The following is a 17,319-nucleotide window of genomic DNA, read 5'->3' as shown; positions in this document are numbered from 1 at the left end:
ATGATACATCCATTTACACCTTTGCAATAGAACTGCAGTTAATGATCATCTGAGTAAATCTTAGTGGGTAATCAAGGAGTGCTGACATTAAGCCAGTCAAACTACAACACTCTCAAAACTAACAATGGAGGAAAATTAAGAGTCGACCTAATTCATTTAACTGTTGCATATATAGAGATGGCATCTTCCCTTACAAATAGAGGACAGTATCTCAGTGGGTCTTTCATCTGAACAACGAGCTAAACAACAGGTTTGAGTACACCAGTATGCATAAAGAATGTTTTCATTCATTTTTATCGCAATGACAAGTGGATCAAACGGGGATAAAACCCACTCAGAACATGCAGAACTTAAGGTATGAGCTTCTTGATATATCTGTAAAAAATGAGAAGAAAAAACTTGCTCGTTAGAAGCTAAGCAAAAAATGAGAAAGATAATAATCTATCATGGGATGCTCACCAATTCAACTTCTGTCTTGGAATCCAAAGAACTGTTCCAAGTTTCGAGAGCTGTACACATTAGAAGCAGTACACTCGGATCTGCTTGAAGAAATGTGAAGCTGATGTTTGATGAATCTCTGAAACGATAGTGTGCAAGTATTAGACGGAACTAGTGCCAAATTACAATGCAGATATGGTACTGTGATAATTCACTTGACCATTAAAAGAAAGGATTGTGATATGAAATAGATGATAAGATGGATGTATAAGGATCTGAGAATATACAGATAATTGTGTTATGATCTCAGGATTTGAGTCGATATGCCAATCTGGTTCTAGTTGCCGGACGAAAGATGTACGCCCAATCTCTGTGCTGCAAAAGAGAACCTGAACGGTACAAATTCAAGAGATCTTGTTAACTGAGACGAAGTAAACAAATACAATAGTGTTGGAAGGAGATGGAGAGAACAGAGCAGTTTTTATTTTCATTATTTGTATTTTAAGAAAGTAAAAATGGAAACAATATATGCATTATATCCAATGAGTGAAGAGAACAGCAGGGAAACACCAAACTAATTGCTGTAGACTACATTCTTCTCCAAGTAAATGAAAAATCACCTTATCTTTTACCAAGCCAGCAGATGTAAAAATCCCAGCCTCTTCTAAAGCCAAAAGTACCCTTTCCTGAAACATTACTCACTTCCATTAATTATATATACATCAGTGGTGCAAAGATTGCTGTGAAGCATGAAATCCTATCAAGGTAGACGTTCTACTGAACTCTAATTCCTGGACATACAATTAGATGCTTCTCATGGATGGCATCACACTCGCTATGGATAGGAAACCATACTTTTCTTGATAGCATTGAATGAGGTCAAAGTTTATCTTATGAGAACAGAAAAATAAGATCTGAATGCTGCATACCCCACTTTCGTCATCAACAATTCTTTCCATCAGATAAAGATCACAAAACTTTGTAATTTCCAAAAGCACTTCCAGGACTGATGACCTCACTGTAGCATGTTTCTACAATGAACATGAAACAGACACCAGATCAATCATTTCATTTCTCTATTACATGTGTATGTTGCTCCAAACAAAATCGCATACCCACCTGAAGCTCCTCGGGGGTGGTTTCTTCGAGAACTACACCAACCAACCGGCATGTCACCTACACCAACATGAACAGATACAAAATTTATTAAGAGATAATAAATTTCTCACACCAGTCCTTCTACAGATGCCATAAATAGAGTAAATACAATGCGAGAAAAAAGTGGAGCCTGTCAGTGTAATATGGATAGTACAAACCCAAATGTACAGGGCTCAACCATTCGAATTCCACACAGATATAGACATTAAAAAAATAGTGCACAGCCACTAACTTCTCTACACAAATAACAGACCGAGCGAGCAAACAAGCACATAAAGGTGCATGCCACTTGGAAAAAGCAATATATCCTCCAAGAGCCATGATAAAATCAATTAGCTTATCAAGACAAAACAGTTCTAAAAAACCTTAAATAAATGGTTGTGACTGTTGAATTCTAAAATCTATCAGCTACTGGAAGAAAAGATTCTCTGAAACTTCCTTCACTAGGCAAGAAAAGAAAAATAAAAGTTACCACCCAATAAAAACTAAGGAACTCCACAATCAGTGCTAATAAGCGGAAGGGTGTCAACTGTTCGGCATGACCCTTGTCACGCAGTCAAATACTCGAACAGACAAACCATTCCAACCTAAATAATGACAACTAGCTAACTGCAAGTAAGGACCTACAATCCAGTTCCCTAACAATAGCCTTAAGTTCCAAACTAACCCCAAACTCCAAAACAAGTGGAAATAAATGTCTTAAAACAATACAATGTGCTCTTGCAAGAATTTCATGTTAATAGTTACCTTTCTCCCATCACTCAGTTTCTGCCTCACAATTTGAGCTAAAGTTGGCTGCAAATAAAAACATGTTACTGCATTACGTCAAACAGCAACTGATATTGAGCATAACAAAATGAACGGGAAAATGAGAGATGCTCTATACAATACCTTAACTGGTTGGAAAAACTCATCAATGACATACTGCGCTCTTGAATCATCAGCAGACGAAATAACTGCTGTGCTAGAATGAGTATTAACACCAGAACTACTAGTCGATGGACCTTGCCGTTTCGGCTGTCTCCTTTGGGGAACGGCGGGTGTTCTTAATAATCTCCAGGTCAATACTAGAGCAATTGCAACCCCAGCAACAGTCCCAAGTGACCGAGAACTCTGATCACCAAAAATACAATATCCTTCACATTACAAATATTGCAATCTTAAAAAAAATCATTCAATGCAGATTATAACATTTATAATCAGTACTTAAGTCTATCAATCCGAACTTCTAACCAGATCACCCTATTGTAGAAATACCAAACCCTCACAAAGGTTCCACCTTTACACATTAGACAACCAAACAAACACCCTCTTGAAATCAAAATTGAAGAATAATCTAAAAAAGATAATGAATTTATCAATATAAAGCTTCTCAGATCCAATATAAGATACAAAAAAAAAGACAGAAATAAATAAACAGATATGTGGGTAGGTGACAAACCAGATTATCAATGGAGATCGAGAAGAGATTAGACATCTTGAGTGTAAGATAAGCTCCAAATTTCTTAATCAACTGAACTGATTCTTCTTTTGAAGAAGAAGGAGAATCCGCCATTTATGAAAATCCTTTGCCAATTAGGTCTAAAAGAAAAATTTGCTTGCTTGGTTCTAGTATTTTCAATAAAATCCTAACTTAAACAAATCACTGAAATTTTACTGGTTAATTCTATCTCGTTGTTAAGGATTGAGGAAACCCTTGATAGAATAAGAGCTTCTTCGTTCTATGTGAAAAAAAAGGAAAGAATTTTAACATAAAGTTCTCTATGTGGGGTGTGAAATTTCATGTATATTGGGAACATTTCAGAAATTAGGATATAGTATGTCTTGTAATATAATTTTAAGTTGTTTCAAGGACTTCATCGCCAATGGAAAGAATTGAATTAAAAAAGATGAAGGTATTAGTTTGAATCTTATTATAAGCGTTAGGCCTATTCCTATGCACATGCCACAAAAAAACTGTTTGGCATATCAGCCGGCATGGCAAACCAATTGTGCCATTATGGGAAAACCACGAAGCGATCGAGTTTCTAGCGAGCTTTATTGACAATATCGCCAGCGATAAAGACTTAAACTCCAGCGTTGGCGGTACAATCTATACCGCCAACGTTCAATTTTCTAACGCCTATAAATATCGCACCTTGTTCATCTATTCTTTATACTTATCTTCTCAACTTTTCTCTGCTCTTATGTTCTCTTCGTTAAAAAAATTATCTTTCGTTTTACTTCTTAAACAAATATGTAGAAAAGAAAAAGAAACAGAATAGTCAAAGGATCTACTAGTACCCCAGCCAGTGGATTAAGTTTTGTTGTGGATAAAAATTATGAGTTTGACAATGTTAGACAAGTAGTCGGTGAAGGTATGTTCTCTAATCACCTATCTGACCATCCGGAGCGAATTAATTCGGTAAATCTAAGAGGTGGATGGTTTGAGTTTCGTACGATTTTTCAGTTACTTCCCCTTGTTGTTCAAGAGAGAGTTAGAAGATATCCTTGACGACATTTATATCGTATACAACCTAGAAACCACAGGACTCAAGGAGTTCAAGTTATATTAGAACGATGGTGGAAGACTGCAAACACGTTCTTTTTCAAGGACTTTAAATGTGGTAAGTCAGTTTTTTCTAGTAATTTAATTTTTAGATTATGTATTCTGTTTTATAAAAATCAACAAACTCTAATTATGAATAATTGTTGTTAATAGGAGTTACACCGATAGATTTGTACATGTTAACGGGAATCCCATGTGCTGGAAACTTACTTCCATTTAACAAACTAAATTGGTTATCAGAAGATAAATAGAAACAAAGACTTCCTTTATACTCAAATGAATTAGAAGGAAATAATTCATATAGACAAATAAAAGCGCATGGTTAAAAGTGGTTGGGTTGAAAAGTTTTTACAACGTTATGGTAAGAAAATGAATGAGAACAGGTTAGCAAATAATCAATATTTGTTCCCTGACCATTATGAGGAGCTCGAACGTCTGTTTGTATTGTGAACATTAGGTCAATGTTTATTTCCAAATGCTAACTCAGTGGTGTTAATTGGTTTTCTCGAAGCATTAGAAGATTTAGAGCAAGCACCAACATAGGACTGGGGGTCTCCGATTTTATCAGAGATTTACATATCCCTCGGTGATTGCTCGGTGTGTGTCAAAGATAGTTTTAATGCTTTTGGGGGAGTTCTAGAGGTAAGAACCAATATTTTTCACACTGTTTGTTTGTCATATTCACATGAAAATTTTAGTAACCCATAATGTTATTATTTTCAGTATTGGTGGTATACGTGGTTCTGTGTTTCAGAACCTTCTCTTAAGAATCATACCAATGTTTTCCCGGTCATACTGAAGTACGATTCTGATAATTGGCAACGAGAACAGATTGAAGATGGCCAACATACTGTTATTGTTCATAAGATTCAACAGTTGTGTAGAACAAGCCTTAACCTTGTCTCTCAGCCGTATGAAGCAAATCATGAGTTCGAAGAAGAACAAGCTCAGATAATGGTATAGCTAATCCTTACAACGATGGTGTTATACATCCCTATTTTTGAAAAGGGTGTTTGGTATTATGGTGAAAGACAACTTCTTCAGTTGCAAAGAAGATCAGTGATAACCGTCAACCCATATCCAAGTTCAGAGGTTTCCGAATACGAATACTTGAAATTGATAAGGGAAGGTCATCATTGGAAAGAAGCTGATGAATTGATCAAGGATCCAATGGACAAAAATGACTACCTATTTTAGTTTAACACTATTTTCAAGCCCAATATTGCTATGCAACCGCAAAGTTTGGAAAGGATGGATTTCCCAGCTTTAGGTAGGATGCCACTTGCGATGAATTTCTTCTTTCCCAACCTCCACCAGAGACGGGTGATGCATTTGCACATCCTTCTCAAAGTTCATCGTCAACTATGCCACCATTTTTTTGGGATGTATAGACTATATCCACTACATCTGGATATATTGTTACTTATCCAATTGCTTCAAGTGCACTTGATCGGACTTATCCATACTGGGGGCCAATGCTACACCAGAGCAGTATCAAACCCAGTTGAATGATTATCATGCACTATTACATGGATTTCAGAAATTCTACTTGGAAGAGTTGAAAAAAGTGAGGGAAAGCATGATGTTTGACACGAGTCAAGAATTTGACGGTAATGATGGTTCATGTAGTAGTAGAGGCATGAGTCCCAGTGTTAGAGGAATGAGTCCCAGTGGTAGAGGAATGACTCATTCGAGTCTCAACGGTAGGGGAATGACTCATTTGAGTCTCAGTGGTAGGGGAATGACTCATTTGAGTCCCAGTGGTGGAGGAGGCATGAGTCCGACTCGAAGTCAGCGAAGTCGTGGAAGCGAAAGAAATTTGAGACGTCGTTTTATGCAGGAGGCACCAGAAAGTTCTACTCCAAACCAAGTGTTAGATACTCAAGTAGTACGTGGTAGTGATGACATTGGCTTGGATACAACTCATGTACGTATGTTTAGTCATTTTCCAACTGACATAATGACTTCAGGTGGCGGTGTGAACATGGAAGTAATTAGGCAATCGACTTTGTATACCCCCCCCCCCCCCCCCCCCCCCCCAATTGCCTCAAGCTCATCAGCATTTCAACCATTTCAGCAACCATTGCAGCAAACTCCTCAAGAATATCAACAACACGTATTTCAAGATTTTTATCATGTTTCCATGTGTCCGAAACCCATTACTTATCAAGGTTATGGTGATTCTGATGAGACTTAAGCACCAAGTGAGTCTCAAACCGGCTCACAAACTGATATGTTGAACAACGCTCTTGATCCAGAAAACTCAGACAATTGGATCTTTGGTCAGGGAGGAAATGGACAAGGTAATGAGTAGTTTAAATGTAAGCAATTTCGTTTAAATATAATCTTTTTTTTAAAAAATTAATGGAAACTATCTTTTAAATTAATTAATCATTGTTATAAAAAGACATGCACTTTGACTCCTTGATCAAAGAGTCAATCGGTGGACATGATTTATCAGAGAGGGTCATCCAGCGGCCCACAGCGTCCGGATCGAGCTTTGACTTGGACGGTTGAGAATGATAGGTTGTGTTGTGGGATCTATACCTTCTCCCACAGCCGTGTGGTAGAGCTGCAAAGAGAGGTTCTTCTTTCACATTCACATTATACTCTTCTTTGGTTCTTCACATCTTCTCATACAGCTACACCAGCTTGAAGGGTTGCTAGGTAAGAAAGATTTTGGTAATGGCAATTGATTTTCGTCCTGATTCAAGAAATTAAAACCTAGGGTTTCATATATTTGGGGGGTAAATTTCGGGTTTTTTCAATGTAGTGTTTAATTCAAACAATTGAGGTAGTTTGATCGATGGTTGCTGTGTTATCTTGATAAGAAATACAGTATTATATTTGATGCATTCTTTTATGCAATCCAACGTAAGTTTAGATTTGATGCAGAGAGCCTAAATCGTTGATTTTTTTTAATGTATTTGATTTGTTTGGGGTTTCAATCCCAGGACATAGAGAAGTGATGCATCAAATCTTGGGTTTTCCCTTCATGCCCTCTGTTCTGTGCCTAAAGTATTGCTGAATCACGAATATGATGAATGAGTAAGAAGTGATAAATTCAAAAATTCTATTCGATTTTGGATCCTGCCGCGTAGTAATCTCCTATTAATCGGTGGCTTCTGATAACTGCAAAATAAGGTGGGCATTGAATTGTTTAACACATATGCATAGATGCATAACATAATGCGTGTGAGATTCAAGTTATGCAAAAATCCAGGTTGAATGCGGAAATTACTTGAACACAGCTGATTATTTGCATTAGTAGAGAACAATTTGTACTAATCATGACAGAAGTTTTAGTTCACCGTGGTCGTGGGGGAAGCTTGCATCTAAGATGCAGAAGCGGGATGAGGCTCTCGAAGAGCTGAATCGGTTGAGAAATATTATTGAATCAAAGCTTTGTGTTTCATGCTTCTAAGTTGTTTGTATTTGTATATACCAACATGCTGACATATATTCTGCTATTTTGATACTATTTTTTGTTATAGCTTACTGTAGCGTCTTGGCAATCCTGAACTCACTGAATTACTGAGGCAGTTGGCACTTATTTGCGAGTCACTTAGGATTTGCTATTGTTTTAATGTGGGAAGGTTTTATATAGATTGTTAGTTTGCACTGTGTATTATATGTTGGACCTTTATTACAGTTTACCATTTTCCCGTCAAAGCGAAAGGACTGAGCTTGCACCACTAATTTTGTTCACGACATTACTGACGCCTGATGCCGCATTTCTATGAGTACTACTTATTATGTTTATATTATATCATGTTCCAGCTCCTTCGTTGTGAGACAGAACCATGACAAGAAATTATTAGAGGTCGTCAATAAATAGACAATCCAGCTACACTAATGAATGTCCAGCCAGATAGACACACTAGGCAGGGTAACTAAGTTGACATCTCTTTTCTCAATTGATTTGGATAGTGTAGACTTTGAAATTCAATGACTTGATAGTGTAAACTCGGAAATTCCATCAGTGTGTTCATATACAGCGAAATCCAACCTAATTAATATGATTTGAATCATATGTTTTTATAGGTGCTGGCTGTTTAGTCGAGAGCAGCGTACGGGTTCAGGCTGCATTAGCAAAAGCTTACCATGTTCATGTATCTATTTTGTGTTATTGCAGGATGAAACACATTCTTTTATGTGCTGCTCGGGATCAATACTTTTCTGTTTCTGGTGATCGTGCTAGACAATTTGATAGTTTGGTGATCATGCTAGACTATTTGATAGTGAGAGCACTCAGATCAGGTATTTGTCCGCTTCTATTTTTCTTTGTTTTCACATTGCCAAACTAAACTGTTTGAAGAATTAATTGATTAGTATCTAGCTATCAATAAAATTTACGGAGTTGGAAATTTTATACTTGGAATACTCTTCTTTTTACTGAGATGATTTTGAATATGCCGAGACTTGCCATTAGCAAAACTGTGGTTACAGTAGCTAAGTACGAATGGTGAAGGGCATGTTTTCGGATGAAGGCTATTATTGGGGGGTCACACTCCAATAGAGGGGCTTCACTTGGATTCTTAATGTCCAAAAAAATGGTTATGGGATATCCTAACACATATACAAAATGTCTAGATTACCATTTAACTAAAATAAAAACTTAAAAACCGTAGAAGTGATTTTACGTCCAGGTTTGGATTAATTCCAACCGTAGAATTTTATTCGCATGTAGTTTTACATCCAGATTTGGATTAGTTCCAACCGTAGAAGCTCATTTTACGTCCAGTTTTCTTTTAATTCCAACCGTAGAATCCGATTTTACGTCCAGTTTTCTTTTAATTCCAACCGTAGAAGTGATTTTACGTCCAGGTTTGAATTATTTCCAACCGTAGAAGTGATTTTACGTCCAGGTTTGGATTAATTCCAACCGTAGAATTTTAATTGCATGTAGTTTTACGTCCAGGTTTGAATTAGTTCCAACCGTAGAAGCTCATTTTACGTCCAGGTTCTTTTTAATTCCAACCGTAGAATCTGATTTTATGTCTAGTTTTCTTTAATTTCCAACCGTAGAAGTGATTTTACGTCCAGGATTGGATTATTTCCAACCGTAGAAGTTTATTTTACGGCCAATTTTTCTTCCCATAAAAACTTTGTCTCAGAATACATCAAGTATACAACAAAATTCATTAATTTAATTTTTATCTAATTAAATTAAATTAAAATTAACTAAATAAGGGTTGTTTAGTCATTACAAAATTATTTTAGATAAGGGATTTTTGATATTACTTATAAGTGACCCGTTTTTGTCCTATTAGGTGACGCCCCTCTAATGGAATGTGACGCCCCAATAAGAGCCTTCTTTCGGATAGGTTAGCTCATATATATTAATTTATTCTCAATATCACCGGTTTTTGAGATAGGGAAAGTATGACGCAAAGCACAGGTGTCTCCATCTCCATCTTTAGAATGTCCGTGTATCTGCACAAGCAACATATGCTAGAATATAGCGGCCCACTTAATCCGGATTGAGTTTTGACTTTAATGGCCAGAAAGGTTTGGTTATGTCAACAAATAAGGGGTGAGGTGGTCGTTTTCGATTGTTTGATCTGAATACGAAGTCAATTTTCTTTTTCCACCTTCTTTTCGGTAGGTTTCTCTTTCCACAGTCACTGGGTCTTTTATTTGGGTTTAATTTTACTGAGTGTAATTTGGACAATTTCATCAGATTTCATCCATTATTCGTGGCAATCTCTTCTCTCTTTAATATTTGTATCGTCTATACTCATTGCAATCCTGTTTCCTCAAACCCTAGGCCTTTACTTTTCGTTTCGGGTTGTGTTTGATTTCTGGATCGTTTGGTTTTTGTTTTGATTTTTGTAGGTGCATAGAGTCTAATCTGAACGATAGGTGTTTTAGTTCGTATTTGAAATTCTAATTCGCACATTGCGTTTCGATGTTATGATGAACAACGCAGATAAAGTCACCGGTAAATTCATTGTCTCCAAAATTCATCGTCTCCAAAATTCATCGTCTCCTATATGTTTATATGAACTCATCGTCTCCTATTGACTTTAAATGGGTTTTTTGTATTTTAGAATTCCAACTCTTTCAAAGAAGTCTTAGATTGCAATAGGTTCAAAGAGGATGAGATACAATCTCACAGTTAATAGAGGAAGTCAGTGTTGTTAACCAGATGCGGATGGTGTGTGTACCTTTAATCTGCATTGCTTTGGGAAGCATTGATATTAGATGCATAAAAATCCTAGCCCAATGTCAGTTTTTCAGTGACCATTATCTCTTTATCGGATCAGTTTGTGCTGTGATACTAATATAAATTATGTGTTTCATTAAAATTAGTGTTGTGTAATCTATATTTATGTTTAAAACATGGGTATAATCTCTTAGGTGCACATGCCATCTGTTTCTAAGCTCAGGCTACATGTATCTAGCCTATGCTGTTTATGGGTATTCCGTGGTTCGTTGATAAGAGCTATAGGCGGATTTGTTACCACATATGCGTAGGTCTGATATAGGTGGTCTGGTGACTACTCTATTTGCTCTATCAATATGGTAGCATGGACGATCACCTTTATAAATGGATATGTTGTGCAGCAGTCTTACCATGAAGTGACTTCTTTTATGCCCACATTACCTGCAAGTTTGTAAAGGCGTTTAGGTGGTCTGATTATATTTAATGATTAAAACACGTGATTTTTATTGTTGATGCGGACTTGGATTTTCATCTTTTACTATCCAGGATTGCTTGATAGTTTGTCCACCAGAAATTCTCAGTTCGATCTCTGATAACTTGATGGAATCTGAATTTAGTATATTAATATTTTCATATATTAATGAGTCTGTTAGTTATTTATTTGGTTAATCACTTTGTTCTACAGGTACTGGGTCGAGGATAAAGATATTTCATGGCTACTACAAAGATATAAAAGATAGGTACTAAAACATTCTACCTTAATAGTATTGAATCCATAATTTGATGCTTGCACTCAAATTCTGATATCATTTTTTATTATTTTGGAGATTAAACAATCAAAAAATTAAATAAATTCTTCGTTATTCAACCACTATCACTTCTGAATTCCCAGAATCATCAGAAGATAAAAACCTTAGAATCATCGATGATTTTTAAAGTCATGTATATCACATATTTTCATGAATCTTCATTCTTGATTGGTTGCTCTGATGATTTTGATTGTTCATGATCTTTTCCTCTTTATGATATTTGCACACGGAAAAAAGTTGCAACATCTTCCAGCAATTTTTTTGAGCTGAAGAGAAATTACAAGCAAAGAGAAGATAACGAATTGTAAAAAGTAAGTCATCCCATCTTATTTTGTTGTTGTTTCTTTCACTATTATTAGAGTTTTATCATGAATTATGGGTGTGCTTATTGTACTGAAATTTTTGAAATTTGATAGGACGAGAAAAACTATCGACACCGAGCTAACAGAACTTGAATATGATCAAAATCCTGATTATGAACTGAATTACGTCATTCTTTTAAGTTACTCATACTGGTGTTGTTGATCTGAGGCCAGAAAATGCAATGAAGATATCGACTGAGAACAACAAGTATTTTGCAGGTATGTTGTTCTTGAGTCACTGAATTAATGGGGAAATTGTATTAGATTTTTTGGTATTCCAGTCATAGTCGTTGAAGAGATGCTGAATTGTACAAGCATTTTTCGCTAAGTTACAAAGTGTGTGTGCTCTCAATACCCGACAGCTCACAGTTCAAGTTGGAGCACAATACCCGCATGTGTGGCGTTTGCTAATCTGGGTAGTGATAAAACTGTACTTATCAAGTGCGAAATACAAAACCCTGTATTCAAGACAATCAAATTTACTCTGGATGATCAAGCTCCACCTACATTCCTTCCACATTCAATTTCTGAAACAAAAGACGATTTTCTGAACCATTGTCACTGAAAGTACATTAATTTTCAAATGAGATATGAATTAGTATGGCAGACAATGAAGATATTCAGAAACTGCTAAAAAAAGATATGTTTGAATCCAGAAATCCCCAAATTCCCACTTTTTTTTGATTGCATCACCTACAGAGTTAACGGACAAAAAACTTACCAATCAGAGAAAATAACGTTCTGAATTGGGTCTTTTTTTGTTTGTTTCTGTTGAACCGTAAAGAGGAACTGATCGTAAGGGATTTAACCCACTTCAAGAGTATAATAAGCTTAATTAGCTAACTCCTTGTTTTCATAATTAGTCATGGCTAACTCTAAAATCCGGCTAACTCCAAAGCCACCATCCGGATCCCTGTTTTTCTGCTGTTCATGTTGATTTCCAATTGATATTGATCAATTTCAAGAGTATTTTCCCTCTGATTAGTTTTCTGTTGTTATTGCTTATATTGTTGTTGTTACTCTTAATGATCTTTCTGATGACGAATTGCTTATCATTGTGTTCCTTGCCGAATTTAGAATTATGGAAGCTCGATGCAAAGGGGTTCCATGGAGAACACAATCTTTGGCTGGCAAACCTGCTGGAATGTTCTACAGTACTGGGTCTCAAGGTGGTGGTCAGGAAAGAACTTAGTAAGTCTCTTATGCTCTCTACCTAAGCTGTAACAAACTATCCGCTTCAAACTACACCTTTTTTTCTTTTACTGCTACTACGGATCTTCTCCCCTGTTGCGCAGAAGCCTTGAATTCTTTATTTTTGAAATTTGTATCCTTTATGCGCTTTATCTTTGCAGGAAATGTAGGAGGAAAAGTTGATCATCATAGAGCAATGCATTAGCTGATATATAATTTAACAGTGTTTGTATGAAAGATTCTACGAGTTTGTATGAAAGGTCCATAAAAAAACACGAGTTCGTTCAGGATTTGAAAGAGAATTAAGGTGTCAATGACAACGAATTCAGGTATAAGAACTCTTAGATGTCAGATTGCTCTAGGAGAGACATCTAAGCTTTTGTTAGCAAAATCCTTAGTTGTAGACCTTATTCAGGTACAAATGATCATTCTTTAGAGTCATAACTCTGCAACTCCAGGCTCCATTGTTTTGGTCATTTGCTTATCTCTTTTCATACAGTTGTTTTGATTGTTTTCTGTTCCAAATGCTTTTGATGCACCACCATTAGTCAGTGATGCAAATCGGACCAACTATAAGATTCATTTTGATCAGATTCATATTACGTAGGGCTTTCTTTAATATTTTCTGCCTAGGTGAGTGCCCCAGCATGTCTCTGTTGAACCAGCAATCAGATCCTTGCATGCAAGTTATCTTTCTGATTTGTTTTACGCAAAAATCAGTAATTTAAGAGTGACTTGAACATGAACAGGGAGTAGTTGCCGAGATGTGATTATGAAATTATAATTGATCCCTTTATATGTTTTTAGCCAGCACCTGATAATCATACCTTATGTTATCCATGTATAAGTTCTTTTGTACATCTGAAGCATTTCAAAATAGCTATAACGTTCAACTGGAGCTATATCATTGTATTCTTCAACGTGTTTAATTTAAAGGGGATTGTGGCTTGATTTTTTCATATGAAAGAGATGTTGCGAGGAGACTTCTGTGACCCATGCTTTATTTATGTTGTTTAGGTAATGTTGCTGCTTGCTTTTACGCCGATTAGTAAATCCTTGCAAGACTACCGCAGTGAGCATGTCAGGTATCAATCCTTCTTTTTTGATTTTTTTTTTAGTATTTGCGGTGTCATTTTGAATGTGTGTTGTCAGGGCAAGTGATAAATTCCTGAAAGAGAAGGAAGATAATTGATGGGGTTGATTTTCAACACGTTCCCCTTAATGAATATAAGCAGAACGTTTTACTTTAGCTACCTAATTAAACTCAGTTGTTGTCTAATTTATTTTAGAATTACTCGAGGAACTACATGCATCCACATGAGTTTGAAGCTCACAGCTGCTAATTAAGGTCAGTTGGGGTTGATTTTCAACACGTTCCCCTTAATGAATACAAGTACATCGTGCAATTAACATTCCCCTTCATGAGGTCCTATTTCTCTCCCTTTCCATCTATAATTATTTCACTGTCACAGTCAGTCATTAGGTGTTTTAGTATTCTTCTTGATGCCTCCATCTCTTCTCTGACTACAATTTTGGTTGATTATCTAGAATTCGTCCATGGTTCATCGTTCTGCCTCACGTGGAAGAAATAATAAAACTCTGGCAGTCTAGATTTTTTTTTTTCAGTTGGATTACACATTCAGACAATGTTCATTGATATAGTATGATCAGTTGAAGCTTTGCTTGAAAAGAGAAAGTTGCTCAGACATCTTGCAGTTGGGTTTGTTGCTTTTAAAACTATCTATCAGCACCATTAACTGCTTGGAAGGGATACAGCTTTCTACAGCTATCTCTTCCTGACTGCTATTTAGTTGATTATCTAGAATTCGTTCATGGTTAATGGTTCTGCCTCACGTGGAAGAACTAATAAAATTCAGGCTTTTTTTGTGTTATCTGACTTTGGTATTGGTTATTTAACTTAATTACTTTGGTTATGCTTTGGAGTTTCAATTTGAGTAAAATAGTGTCTTCTAGGTTTTAATATGTATTTAGATAATAGTGGCCTTAATAGGTGCTTAAACAGTTCACTTAAGTATGTAGGGGAACAAATGTATGTATCTTTTTCTCTTATTGTTCGTCATGGAAATTGCTATATTGTGCAGTTTTGTTTCACCAGTATCCAGGTAACTTCTCTATCTTTCTCAGATTTCAGTTGTTGCCATGGAAACAACTAGATTAGTGTTAAAATTTTCTTAATCTTAACCCATAGAGTTTTACCTATGTTTAACTGGGTTATTATTCACTTCTTAATTGATTATCATTCCATGTATTAAATCAAGAACGAAAATTTTATCATAAAGCAACCTGTTACTTGACTTTGCTTCTTTTTAATTCGGTAACTTACAATGCTTGGTATACTGAAAATTGAATCTGTTTCTTTCTCTTCATGCACAGGTATTGATGCACCGTTGATTTACTATTAACTAAGTGTAGAAAGATAATCCTACATGGTTAGAGATTCAGACGTGATTGAGTATAACCCGTACGACGAACAAATCTCTCAAAAATATTAAATCCATTCTTAGCACTCACTCGCCTTCTGTAGTTCGACTTTGGAGACCTGCAGCTGAGTGAAACCCCATATATCGATGATGGAAATCGGGGCCTCCCGAACAAAAAGTGGACGTCTACATCATCTAGCAGAATGTTTCATCCAATACAAACTTCGTCAATTCTTATTTTTTCTCAGAGGTATTTTTCGTGTTTATGTCATCCTTTCTTTGCTTTGGTGAGCCTCTTTTTTCTTGGAATTTAGATTTCAGTTTTTGGGAGATGTTGGGACCAAGTAAAATACTTGCAATTAATCTGAGTGTGCTGAAAGATATGCCCAGTTTTTGAGAGAATGCATGCCTGAAGTTCACTCAGCAGCATGTTATTTGTTTTCCTTCCACGTGGATAACTTGGTTAGATTTTTGCTCCAGGATATTAGGTGCATGAAATATTGATCAAGGATGTGAACCAGATGTTGTGAACCAGGTGTGTCCTATATGTTATATAACACTTCTTAAATCAACTAAAATACTTATTTTCACTACCCGACTTGAGCTCTTCAAAGAACAAAGTACTTCTTAAACTATTGTTAGAAGCATTTATGTTCTTTATAACTTTCTAATGAAGGGTAAGGCTATCTTCTTTTTTATTTCACCATTTTAAGGTAGAAGAGGCTGATGCACATGTGCACCATTTAAAGTCAGTAGATCAATTTGATCATTTCTATATTTTCAAAGTTGCATCATCTACATGTTCACAGAGTTTACTAAGTTCCGTACATAGTAGATGTGTATTCTATGTAAACAGAGGCCATATAAATCTAAGTTTTGTCGATCTCATGGCTCCACCTTTTGGGAATCCCTCGCTGTTTGAACTAAGCCAAGATTTATGTGCACAAGTATGAATCTGTGGCGCAGTGGTAGCGCGTCTGACTCCATGTCAGAAGGTTGCGTGTTCGAATCACGCCAGGTTGTGTTTACTGTCATACTACTTTAGTTTTATGGTATTACAGCTTTTGGTTGAACCATACAAGTTCGTGATGAATATTCTGCAGGATTATTATTTTAGGTTTCGTGAATGTATATTCTCTTTGTTTGTAGGTGTCTCACAACTTCACAGAATTATTTTCCTAAACACTCAGATTACCAATGACTCCATGGACACCATCCACGTCTAGGTTCCGACCAATTAACACACCAGTGCATATGAATAAATCCAACTTGCTGAAATTACATGATTTAGAATTTGTAGTGATAGTTGGTTTCATGACCACTATCACCAGACCTGTTATGATGGAATGTAAGTAAACCCGAATTATCTTTTTGATTCCCTTTGATGCCTCTAAACTACTAGCAGTTATCATTTCCTATAGACTTGATGGTGCTGTCACAAGGCTCTATCTTCTTATACGTTGTATAAATAACAACACGTCGTTACTCTTACCCTTCAATCTACAGAGAGGGAACAAGAATGAATGAGCTGAGAAAGCCAGGGATGGTGAGTTTTCGCATCTTTGTAAAAGCCAATTTGCACTTTAAATTGGAGGAGGAGAGCATTCTGAGACTGCAGAATTTCAATCTAATTCATTTTAATCGGGAAACCAAATTTGTCCTGTCAGGTTCCTTCTCTTCTTTCATCTTCAAATTTTACACTTCAAGAAAGTTCGCGTATTTTCAGTTTAAGAATCTTCCATCCCTATATATGATTGGTATTCTTCTTCGTCTTCATCTTCACAGGTTTGTATGGTTCCTCAGGACCCTAAAATACTTGCTGAATATAATCTTCATTAGCATCTTGAGTTCTGCATATTCTGAATGTACATTTCCAGTTATCAATGGATACTTCATTGTGTTTTAATAATCAAACTCATATCTGACCATTTTAGCACTGAGAATCTCAAATGGCATGTACAATTTCCTGATCAATCTTAATGCTTCTTAAGCAAGTTGTTATTTATTCTCATTTGGAGTATGACATTCTTTTGTTGTTCAGGTTTTTGGAAGCTTATATTGGATTTTACATATAGTTTTTTCCCCCACTGAAATACCTTTCATCCACGAGTTTCCGGTTACCTTATTAAAAAAAAAAAATTCCAGAATTCTCATGATACCAAGGTTCCTCCTATGCCAAATAGAAGGTTAATACCTCATAAAA

The 17,319-nt window shown here is 36.0% G+C and overlaps 1 protein-coding gene, 1 long non-coding RNA gene and 1 other non-coding gene across 7 annotated transcripts; 2 read left to right on the top strand and 1 right to left on the bottom strand.

Moving 5' to 3' along the window:
- Positions 1 to 8: 8 nt before the first annotated feature.
- Positions 9 to 3,426, bottom strand: LOC113304045 (peroxisome biogenesis protein 22-like). The gene is made up of 9 exons (XM_026553156.1): positions 3,038 to 3,426; positions 2,488 to 2,709; positions 2,344 to 2,391; positions 1,558 to 1,614; positions 1,368 to 1,469; positions 1,059 to 1,124; positions 726 to 827; positions 460 to 577; positions 9 to 375 (listed from the first exon to the last, which is right to left on the bottom strand). The coding sequence occupies exons 1-8, from the start codon at positions 3,149 to 3,151 to the stop codon at positions 464 to 466; spliced, it is 825 nt and encodes a 274-aa protein (XP_026408941.1). The 5' UTR covers positions 3,152 to 3,426; the 3' UTR covers positions 9 to 375; positions 460 to 463.
- Positions 3,427 to 6,682: 3,256 nt separating this feature from the next.
- Positions 6,683 to 16,945, top strand: LOC113304033. 5 transcript variants are annotated; one of them, XR_003337999.1, is made up of 14 exons: positions 6,683 to 6,811; positions 7,099 to 8,033; positions 8,280 to 8,404; positions 9,523 to 9,748; positions 9,983 to 10,088; positions 10,999 to 11,053; positions 11,360 to 11,433; positions 11,539 to 11,703; positions 12,562 to 12,675; positions 12,837 to 13,004; positions 13,693 to 13,760; positions 13,965 to 14,023; positions 15,070 to 15,366; positions 15,597 to 16,945. It is a non-coding gene; the product is annotated as an uncharacterized LOC113304033 (long non-coding RNA). The 5 variants fall into 5 exon arrangements; XR_003338002.1 differs by having other exon boundaries at positions 13,693 to 13,755; positions 15,070 to 16,945; XR_003337990.1 differs by having other exon boundaries at positions 15,070 to 16,945.
- TRNAW-CCA lies at positions 16,068 to 16,139 on the top strand. Its single transcript has one exon. It is a non-coding gene; the product is annotated as a tRNA-Trp (tRNA).
- Positions 16,946 to 17,319: the final 374 nt, after the last annotated feature.

The sequence above is a fragment of the Papaver somniferum genome, chromosome 1, assembly GCF_003573695.1.
Source record: "Papaver somniferum cultivar HN1 chromosome 1, ASM357369v1, whole genome shotgun sequence".
Taxonomy (NCBI): Eukaryota; Viridiplantae; Streptophyta; class Magnoliopsida; order Ranunculales; family Papaveraceae; genus Papaver; species Papaver somniferum.
This window is presented reverse-complemented; position numbering and strand designations above follow the sequence as displayed.